This window comes from Xenopus laevis, chromosome 6S (genome assembly GCF_017654675.1).
Source record: "Xenopus laevis strain J_2021 chromosome 6S, Xenopus_laevis_v10.1, whole genome shotgun sequence".
NCBI lineage: Eukaryota > Metazoa > Chordata > Amphibia > Anura > Pipidae > Xenopus > Xenopus laevis.
In genome coordinates this window covers 75493791-75513691 of record NC_054382.1, presented here as the reverse complement: position 1 = coordinate 75513691, position 19901 = coordinate 75493791, and the positions used below count along the sequence as shown (strand labels likewise).

The following is a 19901-nucleotide window of genomic DNA, read 5'->3' as shown; positions in this document are numbered from 1 at the left end:
GGTTAAAGTCTTTCCAAAATGGCCAATTTCCCTTCATGTTTTTCTACTGTATTTACTTTTACTGCTTTTGTCCTAGTGTGTTATGGAAGTATAATTGAGTCCGGAATGGAATGCCATGATACGGCAAGAAGCCACATCCAGTTGTAGGGGAACATAATTTACAGAGAATATGAGTGGTAATGCTTGATTAGCTGAGCAGCTTTCATTCTGACCGTTAGCTCCATTATTCAGGAAGGCTGCTGCTTCAATGATATCTTGACCACGTTTCCTCACACAGTGCACAATATTGTTTTTGAAGGCATACTGTGAAATGAAAGACCGCCGAGGATATTAAATGGGGATTTATGCAAGTGACGGAAAGCACTGATGAAGAAATGAAAGACCTTGAAGTTTAGCTGAACATCTTGTATCACAGTAGGAAATCAATTCTCAGCATATATATCATTTTTAACATCACAATTCACTTTATATTTCAGGAATGTTTTAAATAAGTTCTCTTCCTGCTGTGTAGGTTGGGACTAGTGTTTTAAAAGAAGCAAACCTGCCAACATGAATGATATACCATAATCAGCTTTCCAACATTTTGAAACAAAGAAATGAGGTCCAAGAAATGTCTGTGCAATTGTTCCTAGAAACATATTTCCAAAACAAATTTCCATTTTTCTTGCAGAGGTGTTATGAGCAGTTTATTTTTATTTTATGTTTAAATATGCAACAATAAAATGCTTGCTGTTTTTTATTCCTGTGATTACAGCGGCTTTTGTGAAACTGGTGTTGTAGTCAGTGGGTGACCAGCATTTTAATGGGCTTGTTCACCTCTAACACCTCTTGTTCTCTATATTGATATATAGAATATCAATATAGTGATATTCTAGGACAATTTGCATTGCTTTTCATTTTTTATTATTTGTGTTTTTTTTAATTATTTAGCTTTTTATTCAGCAGTTTGCAGTTTAGCAATTTCAGCAATCTGATTGGTAGGGTCCAAACTACCCCAGCAACCATGCATTGATTTGAATAAGGACTGAAATATGGCTAGGGCCTGAATAGAAAGATGAGTAACCAGTTAGATAAATGTGTAGCCTTGTAGAGCATTCATTTTTAGATGGGGTCAGTGACCCCCATTTGAAAGTTGGAAGAAGAAGGCAAATAGGCTCTTGATTGGTTAATTGCAATTATGCTTTAAATTAATGTTAGCATGTGATCTGCTGTGTGCATTATAAGAGGTTTTCAATGCAAAATCCTAATAATAAAGAATGATATAGTGGGAAATTAATGATGGCTTTATCAGATTGCAAGCTAGGGATTCTTTCAAGCAAATTAAAGAAGGTTTCTGCTGTTTTTATACATTGCCATACAATGGATCCTACCCTGAAAGATAGGCCTCAGAATTACATGTCTAACTTCACACTTTATTAGCAAACATGGAGGGGTATCATTATAAAAGGTTGATAATTAGATTTTAGGATCCTTCAAATATGAAGGGCCTGAATAGAAAGTTGAGAAATCAAATAAATAAATGTGCAGCCTTATACAGCATTCGTTTTTAGAAAGTTGGAATAAGAAGGCAAATAATTCAAAAACTATAAAGAAAAAATGAAGGCCAATTGAAAAGTTGCTTAGAATCAGCCATTCTATAACATACTAAAAGTTAACTTAAAGGTGGACTACCCCTTTAAGAATTACTATTCAGAAGAATTCAGTGACAAATTAAAGTAAACATTTACCAGAAAAAGGGCAAGGGAAGATATTGAAATCAGAACAACATGCTGTACTTGATTTAATGAAGCAGTGGCTAGGGTCATTAATTAAAAATGCTCAGCCTCAATTCCATAATATTTTGCCCACAAGACGACACCAGTAACTGTCAGAGCATGTCTGGCAAGGTTCAACAGAGAGGAAGTTTACTCAAGTTGTTGATTTTTCACAGGAACATTAGCCTGAGTTTTGTTGGTATTGATATCTACAGGAAAGGCTCCTTTAACCAGGGACAGCTGTGGACAGTACGTGATCATGACACATTGCATCAACATGTTGGGCAAAATTAATTAGCAACTCTGAAAGAGCTGACTGCCATTATCAATCTAGAACATGTGTAGGCTGTTTCCTGCGAGGTCCTGTTGAGAACTTTGTAGATCAGTATGCTATGGTCAAAAAGCAGCACTAAACACCTTTTTAAATGCAAATGATGCTACAAACACAGGCAGCGGTTAGCCAAGCAGCAGGAATTATATACATTTTGTATATGATCAGATGAAAACAATTTGAACTATTTGATTAAAAAGGGATATGGGTTACTGAGTTTTCTGGATAACGGGTAAGCAAATAAGGGATTCCATACCTACAGTATGTACAGTACATTTTCATCTTTGGAATAACTTAATTTTTTGCCTCTAGTTTCCGTTAAAGACAGGGAAGTACTGGGGCCAACTATAGCCATACGGATCATTCATGACATACCCAGAACCCAATGCTATTGCATCATTTTATATAGATCATACAAATGTATATATATTTTACTCACCTGCCACCCCAAGTCTTGAAAGCTAACATACAATTCATGCTTCCGGCATGCTGTTTTAAGCTCACGGTTGTTGTAATCTGGCGGAGACAAGAAAAAGAATATGTTTTGAGAGCATTGCAATGGAAATCATACGGGTCTTCTGACATAACCTGGAATCTGATGAAAAAAGGCAAATTGAGATCATTAAGTCTTCTCACTTAGAAAAAATCCCCTCATTTCTTGATCTGTTGGATACAATTTACACAATAGCAGTGTGCATAGAGCTGTGTACAAACAGCTGTCACTAACTGTGCACTGTGTTTAGGTGAATGTTCCATTTATTCATATCATTTAACCTAGAAACTTTATCCATGATTGATTGTACTACTAAACACACATTTTTATAAAGCCAACCATTCTCATTGCCTTCCCTGAAGGAGGATATAAGTCTATCTAGTCCTAGCTCAGAGTACTCCATAGACCAGTGTACAGTATAAAATATACATTACAAGGTAAATAACATTTCAGCATAGAGAGTATTACATTCCAGCAGTGGAATTTTCCCTTCAAAGACATCAGGCTGCAACAGAATTGGAAGAATACCACAAGATTAATTTGACTTTTCTCTATTTGCTGTAAGTCCTTAAAGGAAAATCCAACCCCAACCCCCCACTAATTAAAACCCCTACCCCTACCCTACATAGTCCCCCTCCCTGCTCCCCCCCCCGCACAGGTGATAACACTTGTAAATGGCCCTAATCCTTTAATTGCCTCTTGTTACAGAGTCAGAGCAGCGGAGCTCATGTGCGCAATCTTTCCGGCTCTTCAGTATTCTTGAGTTTTCTTCCTTCCCTGCGGTAATTTGAGTTACTTTCGGGGCATGCCCAGTTGTCATGAATCGGAAGACTGCTCTAACTGTTCATGCGAAGTTGGTGCCCGTGAGCTCCGCTGCACTAACTCTGCAATGAGAGGTAATTAAAGGATTAGGGGCATTTACAGGTTTAAACACCTTTGCGGGGAGGGGGGACTATGTAGGGTAGGGGGTAGGGGTTTTTATTAGTGGGGGGTTAAATGCTCCTTTAATGAAAATAAAGATGGCATTTTGCAGTTGATCAACTACATGCCCTTTTCAGTCAACAGCTTCAACATGTTTGAATTAGATTGTAGGTATTTTAATTCATATTAATTTTAGGTCACCTCCAGCCACCATTTCTTACAATTAATAAGTTGTAAAAATAAAAGTCAGACTCTAATATGCCCATTATGTATTTTGCTTTATTGCCATAAAATAGTTGTAGAATAGTTAAAGTAGTTGTAGAATGATATATGTTTATTGCGTTTCATATATTTTAGTAGTGTCCACTCTTAGAGAAACGTTCATAATCAAGATGTATAAACAGTCATGACTAAATCCTTAACATGTGTAGAGTGTGTCACCTCCAACCTCGCCTTCAGTAGCGAGTTCTGCTAGACATGAATCTGCTACCACAACACAGCATTAAAGACGAGACAAAAGGTCTACCGCTAAAACCGCACTGAAGTGTAGAAACATCTGTTTTAACGAAGGACTGCCTGCTTAGATCAGGTTTCTGAGTTTTTGCTGGCTTCTAGGACCTGAATAATACAACCTACAATTTGCATAAATTTTCAAACAACCATTGCAAAACAAGACTATTATGATAGTCCAGGAGACTAGCCTAACTACTAAAGAAAGATGCTCATGTTTAAAAGTAAAGTATCTAAATACTATTCTTCATATATAGTGGGATGATGTTGTTTGTCTTTCTCAATATTATGCAAAAAATCATTTTGCTCCCTTGTTAACTTGAACACTATAAATTTGCCAAGATGCACTAGGGAAGGCAAAATTACATTGCAGCAAAGGTGTTTTTAGCTCTGCAATAGTATAGACATTGCCCTACATTGTTAACAAGGCTCTTTTCCACTGTTTAAATGTGAGGACTACTTTCAGTGAAGTTATTTTATGAGGGACCTCATGAATAATGTAAATGTCTAGAATTAAACAGATATGTTCAGAAATATTAAATAGAGCATTAGTGGTAGTCCACTTGTCACCACCATGACAGCTTTAGGCAGTGCATCTCCCAATAATAAATTATAGGCTTTATTAACATATAGGGTCAATTAGGACATTTCCCAAGAATAGCTGCACTTAAAATGCTTTTTACTACATTAAACTTACAGTATAAAGTTTATGGACAATTATGGGCTGCTGTAATCATCCGCCCATTAGCTCAATGAAGTTTAACCCCTCCAGAAGAAACTCAGCACCCATATATACACACACTCACACCGACCCCTCCATACACTCAAACTGTATATACCAATATCTATGCTAATTGTTGGCTAATGGCCTGTAGACTGTAGTATCACAATAGCCTTGGATATTATACTTGTCCAAGAAATCATCCAAGCCACTCTTAAAGGAGAAGGAAAGGTTAAAACTAAGTAAGCTCTATCATAAATACACAAATAAACCTTCAAAGTAATCCTGCTCTGAGTCCTCTGTCAAAAGAATCATCAAATTTCTTTCCTTCTATTGTGTATATATGGACTTCTGTATCAGACTTCCTGTCTTCAACTTAAACCTCTTTGCCGTGGGTGTAAGCATGCTCAGTTTGCTCCTCTCTCCCTATCCCCCTTCCTTCTCCCTCTTCCCTCCCAATTGTAATCTGAGCCCAGAGCTATGAGTGAGCAGGGAGAGGCAGGAAGTAATGTCACGCCAAGCTAATATGGCAGCTGCTAACCTAAACAAACAGGGAGAGCTTCTAGAGCTGTTTACTCAGGTATGGTAAAACATTCTACAGAGTAAATATAGTGTTCTAGCTTGCACTATTATGGCTAATCTATTGGTAATAAACTGCCTCAGTAGTTTTCCTTCTTCTTTAAAGGCATTAACTGAATCAGCCATCACAACATCATCTGGCAGTGCATTCCACAACCTCACTATCCTGACTGTGAATAACCACCTACTCTACTAATGAAAGTTCTTTTCTTCTAGTCTAAAGGGGTGCCCTCTGGTATGGTGATCCTCTTTATGGATAAAAGGTCCCCTGCTATTTGTCTATAATGTCCTCTAATATACTTGTGTAATTCATGTCCCCTCACAAGCGTATGTTTTTTTCCAGAGAGACAGAAATCCCAACCCTGACAGTCTACCCTCATAATTTAAATCTTCCATCCCCTAAACAGTTTAGTTGCACATCTCTGCTTTCCAGTTAGCCAGAAGGTCAGAGTGTAGAAATAAGAACACCTTAAATGCATAAAGTGAAATGGTTTATTCCCGATTTTCCAAAGTGAATTAAGGCACCTCCAGTGATTCAACCTTGGAAGCACACCACCTCAAGCTTCCTGGCCCTATGGAGGATAGAGGATTAAGGTAGATCACCCCTTCAGGAGGAGTGCAATTGTTCCCTTCTGGTAAAAGCATGTACCGCTGACAACTTATGGTTGAATATTGAGGGTTAATTAATCCTCGATATTTGACTGTCGAAGTTAAATCCTTCTACTTCGAATATCGAAGTCGAAGGAATTACCGAAATTCGTTCGAACGATTAAATCCTTAGAATGATTTTTTAGAGACAGTACTTTGACTATCGAATGGTCGAAGAGTCGAACAATTTTTAGTTCGAATCATTCGATTCAAAGTCGAAGGTCGAAGTAGCCCATTTGATGGTCGAAGTAGCCAAAAAAATCATTAGAAATTTTAAGTTTTTTTTATTCTATTCCTTCACTTGAGCTAAGTAAATGGGCCCCTGGAGGATCCCCTTGCATTTTTAATGAAGTTTGAATAAATTTAATTTAGAGATCAAGTGGAGCAATTTATGGGGCTTTTAGAGAAGGTTTATGTGACTTATAAGGACTATATGTATGGGACATTTTTCTGCATATGTCAGTATACATTTAAGGAAAATAAAGGAAACATTATTATAGCATATTAGCTGCCATTTTTCTCCAGTGCAGCTACAGAAATAACATACTACAGGAAATCCATTTTTGTCTGACTTTTTTTTACCCATCAGTTGATCAGTTTAGGCCTCAGAGGCTCAAACAAGAGCCAGGTATTTAGAAACAACTTAGTATGAAGGATTCAATTAGGAAACCATCTTAATGACAGGTCACATCTGTTTCTTTTAGCAGTGACACTTGCTTTTTATTTTAAACCAAACAAATTCTGACCCCATGTTTTTTCTCCCCTCCCACATATACATCTGAGGCAATTTCAGATTTCCTACAGCTTTTCCCTAAGTTAAGTGCTGGCAAAGAAGACATAAATATTTATCAAGGGTGAATTTCCATGGGAACAAAATCATAACAAATGGAATATTACACTGCAGTGAATTATATCAGTCTTAATTTCTATATGTAAGCGCTAACAGCCAGGTGGTATGAGGAAACACCCAGAGGCAAAAGCATCAAATGATGTCTTCAAGCAACTCAGAAGTAAGGAACTTTTTCCCATAACTGACAGCTATTGCAAACATACATCTGGGATTATAATTACTGATTGACTAATATTAACATTAATGAAAGGCTGGGAAAACTGAATAAAGAAACTGTTAGGGATGCTGTCCTCTTGCATTAGAGCTTACTTTAATCTGATGTGCTGTGAAGCTGGTTCGAATGTATTAAGCCAATTCCAAGTCTACACAAACACATGCATTAATATGATCTTTATACTGGCAGAGAAGCTAAAGGGTTTTAGGAAGGTCAAAACCTGACCCCAAGGAAGTAAAAAATAAAGAGCATATTTCTACCGTATATAGGATCGTGGCTTTCTACTCTAAGAGGTGATTATAGAATGTAAAATTAACCACAATTGTAAAAAAAATTTTTTATAAAGCGTTTATTTTTTTAGAAGAATTCAACTCGGTTTCACAAAGCCTCTACCACTCTTATTGAATAGTAACTGAAAGAATGGGGTAAACTTTTTTGTGTGGTACAGATTCTGAGCATTTTTCCAGAGGCAATATTTTTTTTCACGGATTTCGCCATGTGGTTTATTTTATTGGAAAATCAACTGCCCTGCATCTAGATTAACTCGTCTGCCACATCCTCCATCAGGATCGCCTTGCCTGCCATATTCCTGCATCAAGATTCACTCAGTTGAATGTGATCCATGTTTTAAGACTGACTCACCTTCCTCAAATTCCTTCTTCATGATTGACTTTCCTGACATCCCTGTGTCAAGATCCGCACATCCCACATCTGCATTTTGATGCCAACTGCCAAGTGTCAATGAGAGAGAGCTAAAGAACCTGCGCTAAACCCGATGCATCAGCCAAAACCACCTTAACTACAATATCAATTTAGTTTCTCATTGACTTTTAATGCATTTCTCAGCTAAGCGGAATGATTTTGCTCATTTAAAGGTATGGGATCTGTTATTTAGAGACCTGTTATCCAGAAAGCCAATAGACTCAATTTTAATCAAATAACTGAAATGTTTATACCAGTACCTTGTACTTAAAGGGATACTGTTATGGGAAAAAACATTTTTTTCCAAAATGAATCAGTTAATAGTGCTGCTCCAGCAGAATAGTGTACTGAAATCTGAGCAAACAGATTTTTTTATATTCAATTTTGAAATCTGACATGGGGCTAGACATATTGTCAGCCAGCTGCCCAAAGTCATGTGACTTGTGCTCTGATAAACTTCAATCACTCTTTACTGCTGTACTGCAAATTGAAGTGATATCACCCCCTCCCTTTCCCCCCCCCCCAGTAGCCAAACAAAAGAACAATGGGAAGGTAACCAGATAGCAGCTCCCTAACACAAGATAACAGCTGCCTGGTAGATTAAGAACAACACTCAATAGTAAAAACCCATGTCCCACTGAGACACATTCAGTTACATTGAGAAGGAAAAACAGCAGCCTGCCAGAAAGCATTTCTCTCCTAAAGTGCAGGCACAAGTCACATGACCAGGGGCAGCTGGGAAATTGATAAAATGTCTAGCCCCATGTCAGATTTCAAAATTTTATATAAAAAGATCTGTTTGCTCTTTTGAGAAATGGATTTCAGTGCAGAATTCTGCTGGAGCAGCACTATTAACTGATTCATTTTGAAAAAAATGTTTTTTCCATGACAGTATCCCTTTAATCCCAACTAAGATATAATTGATCATGATTGGAGACAAAACAATCATACTGGGTTTAATTAATGTTTCATTTATTAATGTTTCATTTAATGTTTTTAGTAGTAGTATGGAGTTGTATTACAAAAAAAAACCCTTGTCTGGAAAATCCCAGTTCCTGAGCATTCTGAATAACAGGTCCCATAATTGTACTAGTAACAAATCATTTTCAACAACCTACGGGTAGGACTACATGGTCGTTTTCGGTGCGATCCGACGCGCTGCAACAAAATGCCAGTGTCAAATCGCATGCGATGGAAATAAGGTAAGTAATGGAAATGACGCATGAAGTTGCAGCGCTGATCCGATGCGACACAACTGTTGGATGCAAGCGCAATGTGCAGCGTCTGCATCCGACAGTCATGTCACGTCGGATCAATGCTGCGACACCATGCGACAATGCATTCACTTCTTATTTCTGTCGCATGTGATTTGATGCCAGCATTTTGTTGCAACGCGCCGAATCACTCCGAAAACATCCATGTAGTCCTACCCTACAATGTTAAATGACCTTTACTTGTCAAATAATAGCAATTTACATGTTTTCCTGTGTAATTGAGATGATTGCTTAGGTTAACTTGAAACTTAGTTTCATTAAAAGAACAGAGAGGCAAAGGGGTCACTTACTCTGACTCCAGGTGCATAGCATTAATGGGCATGCTTTTTTAAAGGGCACTTGCTCCTTGGGTCTGGCTGAGCTCTGGGTTTACATGGGAAGGATGCCAAATTAGGAGGCAGAAGCAGTAGAGGTTTGGTATACACACATTATATAATATGGAGGACCAAGTAGCTGTCCTAGGAAAGGGAACTTGGTCAGTTCCCTTTTGTACTATAGTGGTTTGGCTTAGTGTTTGTGATTTGTAGCACCATTAATGAGAGAAATCTGATTATTCCAATCTTGAATCATTAAATGTGAAACATCGGAGAATCATCCATCGTTGCATTTGGAGGTAATGTTGCAAAAGCAAAACTACAGCAGAAGTGATTACAGACTATATGAATCAATATCACTAGGGCAATATTTGTGCTATAGACATGAAGGAAATGATTAGTATGATAATTTACTAATGGATTCACAGAGGAAACAATAAATTATTGCAGCTCAATATTAAAATAACACTCTAGTGTATATGTGCGCTATGACTATCTTGCTATTTTGGGACTTTGTAAAAATAAGAGAATCTTTCTGTTTTTTTCATGTGAGGGATGAAACTGATGCAACCCTCAATTACTATGTCACACATCTGCAATACATTTACAGGGCAGAACCATTGTACTTTTTAAATCATCATCTTTTTGTAATCCTCTATTATTAAATCAAATCTTTCAAATCCCGGGCCTGATGCACAAGGATGGATTTAAGGCATCATGGCAGGATCAGATGTGCATAATTGTCATTTGAAACCCATATTTGTTAAGCTTGGGTTAATGAGAGGTATGCAGAGGTTAATGTTGAAAATCTGACAAGCTTGTATTGCTTTAACAGAATTTAATTTTGAGCATGCGGCCAAGATGTGCTTTCCATGTTTTCTTTCTAATGAGAAGCAGAGTAGAGAGATCTAAGTTAAAATGTGTATGGCTGCATTTTTGTTTAAAAAAGATTTAAGCCTCCACAATATGGATTAATAATGAGCAGGTGCAAAGAGGACTGCATAATTCTGCAATTATATTTTACTTATTTTTCAATCAGTGCATCACTGAATAATTTTGAGGACAGTTAGAAAACTCAGAAAACTGTTTCTAGCTAGATTAATTTGAAAAGATACCTGAACAAACCCCCGTGGACCCATGTGACAGTGGACCCTCCTGCTTCTATCTGGCCTATTTCATGTTCATTTACAATTTCTGTAAGAGAACAAAGAAGCTAAATATATTGACGAATAGAGTACATCATGCAAAGAAAAATAAAGAGTTTGAGTTAGAAGTGAAGAAAAAAAGCTTGGTCAATGTGCTCATGGTCTACGGTTTTCTGGTGGACCCCTGGCACCCAATCAAACGCTATACTATTTTACCAAACTAGGTTAATATAATTACTGAATTCTTTTTTTACGTCCATTTGCTAAATATAATGCCAGTCTCTTTCTGAAACCTAAACCGTAATAATTATAATGAGTGGGTAATAATTTGTTATACAAAACCTGTTGAACCTGTTGTGCCTTAGCTACTGGTGGTCATCACCATTGTAGATCAAGATCAACTGAAAGTTTAGAGACTTTTTATGAAATACCATTCTTCAAAGTCCTACAGTGACCCTGCTGGTGAAATACAGCCTAGAAGGGATGCTTATGGAGAAGGCTGCTGGCTGGTGAGAGGGACACAGAGATGCATTGAAGGTAGATGATAGGGAAGCATGGAAAAGTGCTGAGAGACTTAAATCAGAGCTTCAGCCAGAAAGGAAACCATGAAACAGAAGTGAGGATGATGCAGAAAGAACTACTATATATATGGATGGCAGTGCGTGAGAGAAAAGTAACATATGCCTTGTTTCTGTCCCTCTTTCAATCCCTCTTCTAAGCCTGCAGTAGGGTAGTTTATACCCCTCGTTTAACATCTCTAACATGGGTAGGCTCATTTATCAAATTTGTACGGATGCACTAAACCCTCTGATTTAGTCCCACCCTGGGGCAAATACTGAAAAGAATCTTAATACTAGATGCCCCCGGAAATAGCCAGTGAGTGAGGAGAAATAACCCACAATTTTTTTGCTTTGTGTATATGGTTCAGATTGGGTTCGTTCAGGCTCTTGGATTAGGCCAAATCCGAAACCTGCTAAAGAAAAGGCGTGGATTTGGCAAAATTATGGATTCAGTGCATCCCGACAAATTTTGGAATTTTAGAGTTTGTAAATCACATTAAATTTGATATTTTTCCAAACTTGATATTAAGAAATGAAATCTTAAAAACTCTGTCTAATTAAACAGCGGGAAAAACTTTAATGTATCTAATTTGTATTCTACCCTTCATTTTCAAAGGGTCTACAAAATATGAAAACAATTTAAAACCCTTAATTGCATACATTTTGTTTAGGCATTGACTTCTATGCAAACTTGCAAGCTTTTAGATGGCAAAGTGTTATATTTCAGATTTATTTTTATTTTTGCTTAATAAATATTGAACATTCAAGTTTTAGAAACCATAATTTGAACTTGGAAGTTTTAGTTAAAATAAATTAAATTATGGGAACATTTTTTAATTTAAACATTGATAAATCACCCTAACAGTCTGTGTCAAATCCATGTTGTAACAATAATAATTGACTTGTGAATTTGGATTAAAATGTTAAAGGGCTAAAGCCACTTTACCAGTTATACTGGATACCCTGGACACATCCTGAGCTTGTGTGTAGCGGTTGCGATTCTGATTTTTACGTTTGCTTGTTGCAGATCTTGTTGTCCTCAAATGAACTTCACTGGCTTTAAAAAATGCCACCATAAATGGTTGTTTGTCATAAGGACCATCCCTGCCAACCAAACCTGCAGCCTTCGTATTTATATTTCGGCCTGAAAAAGAAGCAGAAAGAGATTAAGTCTGGAATAACAAGGTGGTCTTTTCTTAAATTAAAATGTATATGTTTATCGCTTGGTCCTTTTTAGACTCTTAAAACATATACTCATGATTATAATGTAATATAAAATAGCTCAGAGTACTCTTCTGAAAAATGTAAACATGTTTTAGATTTCCCGATGTTAGCTGCCCCCTGCTGTTTTGTCAGGGTGGAGGCCAGGCAGAAAAGTAAACGTTCAAGTTACTGATGTAGAAAGCATTCTCTGATGTTTCTCTGCTCAGTTATATTGCTCCTGTCACACTATATACTGTATACATATAGCACAATGTAACATTCATAACTCAAAACTGATTAATAATTACAATAATTCAAATTACATTACATAGCAGCATAGAAATATCTGCATTCTGTATAAAAATAATCAGTTAGCCTTCTGTATCAACCTCTTTTCTGTTCTGATTATTTTTCATAACCCCTAAGGTTAAAGTGGACCTATCACCTAGACATAAAAAGCTGTATAATAAAAGTCCTTTTCAAATTAAACATGAAATCCTAATTCTTTTTTTATTAAAGCATTCATAACTGTTGTAATCTATTCTAAAAATCTCAACTGTCAATCAAATATTGCCTGCACCTCCTCTATGCCTTAGGCATAGAGGCGGGGCAGGCAATTACTTTCACTTTCCATTCAGAAGTTACTATATATCACAGCACTCCCCACAGTCCCCACTCTCTTTACCATTTAATTGTGTAACCAGTGCATGGGGATGGACATCCACATTCTGGTGCAACTGTAGCCAATTGCACAATAAGTGTCACTGACCCTAAACAATTGGCATTACAAGATCCTCAATTAAGAGCTGCTCTGTACAACTTTGAAGGCTGCTAAATTTCTGGCCTGGGATAGTAAGTTGAGTATATTGAATACAGAATTTCTAGACATATTCGTGTTTAGGTTGTAGCTCTCCTTAAATAAATAATGACCAAGAACCAAATATGTCTATTCTTCCGTGAAACATCAGATTGTAAGCTCTTTATAGCAGATTTATTTTGTCTCCTGTTCACCCAAGGCATATTAGTAGTAGATGGTAGATAAAATTGACCAGACCAGAATTTGTGTATAGATATCAAGAAAATTGAATCTAATAGTTGTTTGGTTGTGTAGTAATCAGAGATTTAAGAGATAATTAAGAGTTCAGGGTACATAACAACACTTTTGCTGTATGTTTATCATTAGTCCCCATTTCCTAGAGACAGGTCCTATTTCAGGGCAGCTGCACCCATGCAAAGGTGGCCAGACAGGGGACGAGAAAAGATGGCGACTTGGTCTTTCCAGACCAGTATTTGGTGCCAGCCAACAAAATAAATCAGGCAGATATTGATTGGGCACTGGGCAGGTTTGTTTTTCCCACTGGATCAGGTACAGCATTTCTGCATTGATGTGGTCCTCATATTGACAGCCTTCACAAGACCATGTCCAGAAGACCAAAAATTTGGATTAGTCTAATACTGACCACTTAAAGGTGGGCCTAAAATTTAAAAATCAGGTAGAAATAGAGTAGAGGTTGAAATATTAACAAAGGTAGTGACGTAGGTTCAGCATTTGTGTTAGGTATAAAATATACTTTCAAACAAGAATGGCTTGTTTTAACAATTATTTTTTCTAAATACAAATTTTTGCTTGATTTTCCCTTTGTACTATAGATTTAAAAATTTGGTATGTTCACATATAACATAAAATAATCGTACAACGTACACACAACGTACACTCAGTGGGGGTTATTTTTGGCCTTCAAGGCTTGTGAACAAAGTGCAAAAAAGGCTAATAAAAAAATAACTGAGCTCTGTAAATATGATGCTTACTGATGTTCAGTGCTTTTATCTTTACAGTCGGTGTATGCCATCCCTTAGCTTGTCCAAAGTGAAAAACATAAAATTTTCCAGGAAAAAAACTATTTGACCTTTATAAAAATCCCGGCTGGTTGGAGAACATAACAGCACACAGCAACAACTCTAGTCTTATCTGGCCTACAATCTAAATTGGATCTGCGCCATATTCCGAACCACTCAGCTAGATAATATATTTATATATTTCAATTTATTTGCAGGATTTCCATATAAATGGACACATTTTGATATACTTTATATCATGACTGGTTGCAAAAAGTTCAGGGATGTGCTACTAAATGCACTAGTTTTTACATAAAACCATTCTACTGTATATACAGTAGAACCATCACTAATCTGCATGATAGCAGTTGTAAAAAATATCTGTTTAATTTCTCAGGTGAATCATAACACTACAGTTCAGGGGTGTTTTCAGTACCCCCCTGGACAGACCAACAAGAAGTGGAACAGACCAACCAGCAGAATGAGGTATTCTGCAAGGCAGATTGCTTGCAGTGGAATGGACTAAAGGCTTTCTCTAATGAGTTATGGGCAGTATGTCAACAATATCTGTTTTCTTTCAGATGAGACAGTTTTCTCTGCATGAGGTATAGTAACTACCCTTTGTGGTTCTTCTCAAAATTCACCGTAAACAACTGTTTTTAAAACCCACAGTTAGTTCATTTAACATGCCTTTAGTATAAGGGTATCTTGCCTATATCATTGAGATGCTTTGAATAGACTGCAATCACTTAAATGCATTAAGCCCATACAATGCTTATTAACCCTTGACACCTATCAAAGAGAGCTCTGTTAAACATGCACAAGGAGTTTTTAATCTGTTGCAGCTCCCTACAATGTGTTATCCAGATGTGCTCCTTTAAAGAATGAGTATGGAAACCAAATACTGCTGGCATTACAAGAAATCAAAATCCCACCAACAACTTTGGCATAATAGCTATGCTCTGATTGTAATGAAATTTTAAGAACAATGAATTATGGGCAGGGGAGGGGGAGATTTAATTACAACAGCCTTACAGTCTGAAACCAGTCAGCCATTCCCCATTTACATACGACATATAGTACTACTTAAGAGCATGGAATTTAGCTTGACTGGTACTGCTCAGTGCAGGATGCCATCAGAAGATTTATTCCCATTTGATAGTAAATTGTTGTTAGTGGCATTATGTATATTGATTGAGGTTTTTATTCTTTTAATTCCCTGGATTACAAGTATTTACTATATTCCTTGTACCATTTAGGTTTATGGCACATAGGACATTTTCTGCCATTAAGCCATTCAGTAGAAAACAATGGTAGCCAGCGGCACAGGTAATAGTCTGCCTGGCACCACTCAACCTGGATATTGATAGGCACACAATGTGTTTTGATCAAGTTGTTTTGAACAACACTTCTTAACAGCTGCCCAGAGCACAGGACCTAACAAGATCCAAGATGGTGAAGCCCTGAGGATAAATTTGAAGGCCTGCATAATTATTGTTATCTGGTTGCTAATCCTTTCTGCTGCTACAGTAAGATCTGTATATAAAATACAGCCTTTCTAGCTATATATATATATATATATATATATATATATATATATATATATATATTTATATTTAGGCCTTACTTTTCCTTTAAGTGCTGAATTCCTTAAGCCTTAGGAGTTAACATCAAAACAAAATCCAAACTTTGCTAAATCCACTTTTAACCTGGTGTGTTAAGATATTAGAACATTTTTACGTTCTATATACTTTCTAGCAATTTGAAATCAATTGCGTTTGACTTCATGTAAAAATATTGCTACAGTGAGAATGTGTAAGTTTTTATACCCAACATAAACAAATGTTTCATTTTGGCCAACATATTTGCATAATTAAATTAAGGTCAAAATAATAAACAGGAATACAATGTAAGAACATCTGTTAAATTAGTGTGCAGTGCACCAAGATCATTTTCAAGTTTTAATTTTTTTATAGGCTCGAACATTTGTATTCTGTCACTGGATTTTTCAAAGCAAATATGTAAAATATATTTGACATGATGCATATTTCCCTTAAATAAAACCAGAAGCACCCAGTATGGAATGTGAATAGGTTAATACAGTTACAACAGGGTTTAGTATTCAGACACCAAATCAGTTAGTTATATACAGGTTTAACAGGTTTTACCGCAAACTAAACTTCTTGTCAAGTTCTTGAAGGTTATAAAACATACATCTAGTACAAAATGAATGCACCAGAAAGGTTATTGATGGGTTTTCCTTTTGGCAGCAACAATTTCACCTGTTTGTCTGCTGCTGAATCTTTTTCATAGGTACCAGGTACAGCACTGCTGCCCACATCTGGCTTGTCCCACAAGAGATCTGTATGGTCCCCAAACTGTGGAGAAGCTTCAGTGACCTCATGGATGACATCAATATTTTATTATAATTTGGCCTCTGAACATCTGATTTGTGGGTCTTCAGCTAAGGAGGCACTGCAGTTCCCAGTATTTCAAACAAGCAGTGACATATTTTGAGAATATTCCACTCAACATTTGCAAATGAACAACTGCTGTTCTAGGAAATCCATTTCAGGTCCCAATGCATTTGCTGGCTAGATCTTATTCACCAAATAAACATTCTGTTTCATCTGCTATTATGTCCTCCCAGTTTATCTAACAAATGACAAACACAGTTTACAGGTATAATTAACTAGTGATGGGCGAATTTGCGCCGTTTCGCCGAAAAATTCGCGAAATTCACGAAACGGCGACAAATTCGCGAAACAGCGCCGGCGTCTCGTTCTTGACGCCGGTGCCCGTTTTTTGGCGCCGGCGTCCGTTTTTTCGGAAAAAAATTTTTGACGCCGGCAAATTTTTTCCGCGAATCTTCGCGGGCGTTTCGCGAATTTATTCGCTGGCGCCCAATCGTGCAAATTCGCCGCAAATTCGCACCTGGCGAATAAATTCGCCCATCACTATAATTAACAACAGAGTGCAGACCTATGCCTGGAAATGCTCCATCAGCTCATATTTAATCCATTGATTTAGTTCAGCGTATTTCCGATACAGGTATGGAATTGACCTCAGGTATGCAGGATCAATTATCTGGAACACTTGGGACCTGGACTTTCCAAATAAGGGGTATTTTGGTCATTTGGATCACCAAACCTTAACTAATCTAAACTACTGAAACCATTCAAATGAGAACTACAGTCTGAAAAATTACTTGAAATGCTTTATTTAATATACTAAACTTACTGTTTTAGCAGAGAAATTCAGCAACCTGCTAATTATCCAAGCCTTTATAGTTGTCCACAGGTCAGAGCCTGCCATTTTGAATCTTATTAGGCAATGTTTTAAATATTGCTGACAATATACATAGACAATGCACTCTGGGCACCTGTTGAGAAGCTATTATTAAGGGCCATCAGAAACCATAATTCAGAAAATGAGCTGTCTGTCAAGCTGATGCTAAAGGACAAATGATTCAATTCTAATATAGAATGTATTGGTTTCAGAACTGCTATGTAATACGAATCTTGTTGAGTTAGTAACAGGTGGAAAGTCTTGTGATTTCTCACCAACTTCATTTTCTGCTGACTGGGACCCACAATAAGCAGCAGTGGCACTGTTGTCTCAAAATCATTATAATAGCATCATAGAAACTAGTACAACTATCTTGAAAACTGAACAATTTTGCATTAAGTTGATTTGAGGGTTTACATTTTCTTTAACTAATGTATATAGCAAGCAGATATCCAAAGTAATGGGTCAGTAATGGGTAGTACATTAGGCATACTTTGAGGAAACTGTACATTATATAACAGTCTTATATATTTCATGAATTAGAAAAACAAGACAATATTTCATGAGGTTCAGCCTTGAAGTACTTACTGTAACTTCATTATTACAAATAGAGCTTTTGTTTACTGCACAAGTTTAACTAAATATAAAAGGAAACCTTATAGTTGCACAAAAGTTGACACTCTGGTGCTGAATTACTGTAACTCCTGTTACTGTTACCGTTACTGTAATCCCCCACTTGCTTAGCCAACAGATTTGTGAGTTGTAGAAATACTAATCACTGTATAAATCCAGCTACTCATCCGGAACTTACCATCTTTTGTCTCCACTCTGAGTTGCAGTCCAAAATTATGCCGAGGGTTCATAACCCATAGGTTGCTTGTTGCAGTAATATCAAACTCCAGCCAGCCTTCATCCGAAGCCCATACTGTTTGGGTATTCAATAAAAAGATATTTGTTTCCCTGCAGTTATCATAAAAAAAATGGGAAAAATAACTGAATTGTCAAAAGAGTGATTTATTTTATAAATATAACAGTAGCTTATCATAATAGGTCTTATGTGAAATGTGTACAATACAGAAAAATGCAATTGGTCAGATTGTGTGAATTGGATTGCAAGGAAACATCTAAAATAGAGATAAACTGACTGCACTATAACACATGTAGTAAGATCAGAGGTACACTTCCTATACCCCATGCAAGGGGGAAGGAGCCGTCCCATGCACATGAAGGCCAGCCTTGTCCCTAACACATGCCATAGGGCACTCACTAAGGACAGTTCCCTTTCCAACCTGCAATTTTTCAAAGCAGAGAGGTACAATGAGAGGTGCAATGTACAAAAAAATGTCAGATTGTGTTAGTGTTAGTCAGATGTTACTAGTAAAAGACACATTTAGTTGATTCCTAGCATACTGTAAGTTCGCCTTGACATTGATACTGAGAAAACTGTAACTGGTCTTCACTTTTTATGTTGTACAGTGCCTGAACAATTTAAATTCTAAGTATAGTGGGTTATTTTTCAAAGTCAGATTTTTTCTGGTTGGACTTTTAAAGGGGAAAAATCAGAATTTTTTCTTAGAAAAAGTCAGAAATAAAATCGACTCCAACTCAGCCGAGTTCATGTAGACCATGAGCTAGCATTTCTTTTTTAACCTGATGTAAATCAATAAAGGATGATCTTTTAACTGATAATCTACCTGAGCGATCTTTTTGACTTTGGAGTGCGCTGCAACGACTTGGATGTGTATTGAGAAAACGTCTCCCTTAGCGACAGACTCGGGGCGGCAGCACCCGGGTCACCCCGTGGAGAGGGTAAGCTGATCCTTATATTTATCGATGAGTGCAAATAACCGTTGGAATTAACGTGTGAAGGATTGTGTAATAAACGCAGGGCTCGGGGCAGGTGCACCCGGGCCAATTACTACCAATGGTGAGCGGACGTTAACCGCCATAAATCTTTGTGTTATAGAGGATCAAGCGGATAGAAATTACTTATACTAATTTAGAACCTCAGAATTGGTGTTGGGATATATTTTTTGGAGTTCATGTAGAAGTCAATGGAAGATGTCCCATTTATTTCCTGATCTGCACTGAGTTTTGTCCAATAATCTGAAGATTTTGTGGTTTGCGGGTGACAAATCTGAAAAAGTCACAGGTTTTGGGCAACAAATCCGAAAAATTCAAGCGTTTCAACAATTTTATACATTTTTTAAATTTTCTGAATTTTTAGAAATTTTCGGAAAAATTTATTGATAAATAGGGGGGGGAGTCTATAAGGATTTGGTTGGAGTAGTTTTCAGGAAATAGTGAGAACTTTTTGGATTTTGATTAATAACCCCCTTCATTTTAAATCTGTCTTGCTGCAGGTTAATTTGTAAGAAAGAAAAATCACAGAAAAAAAATCATTCCAAAATGAAATTATATGTAGGCCAAAAGTCTTTAATTAAGCAGGTGTTAAACTGACTGATCTGCATCAATGGCTCTACAACAGGGCTTTAATTAAATCTGATAATAAAAACATAATCTGCTAAAGCCGTCTATTTATTTTACATCAAACAGAG

The 19901-nt window shown here is 36.9% G+C and overlaps 1 protein-coding gene across 1 annotated transcript in view; it reads right to left on the bottom strand.

The window, feature by feature from the left end:
- The window catches only part of bmp6.S (bone morphogenetic protein 6 S homeolog), a 91293-nt gene that overhangs the window by 5564 nt on the left and 65828 nt on the right, over positions 1-19901 (bottom strand). Inside the window, 3 exon segments of the mRNA NM_001095921.1 lie at positions 2525-2601; positions 11963-12160; positions 18155-18303. Coding sequence (NP_001089390.1) covers positions 2525-2601; positions 11963-12160; positions 18155-18303 — 424 coding nt within the window.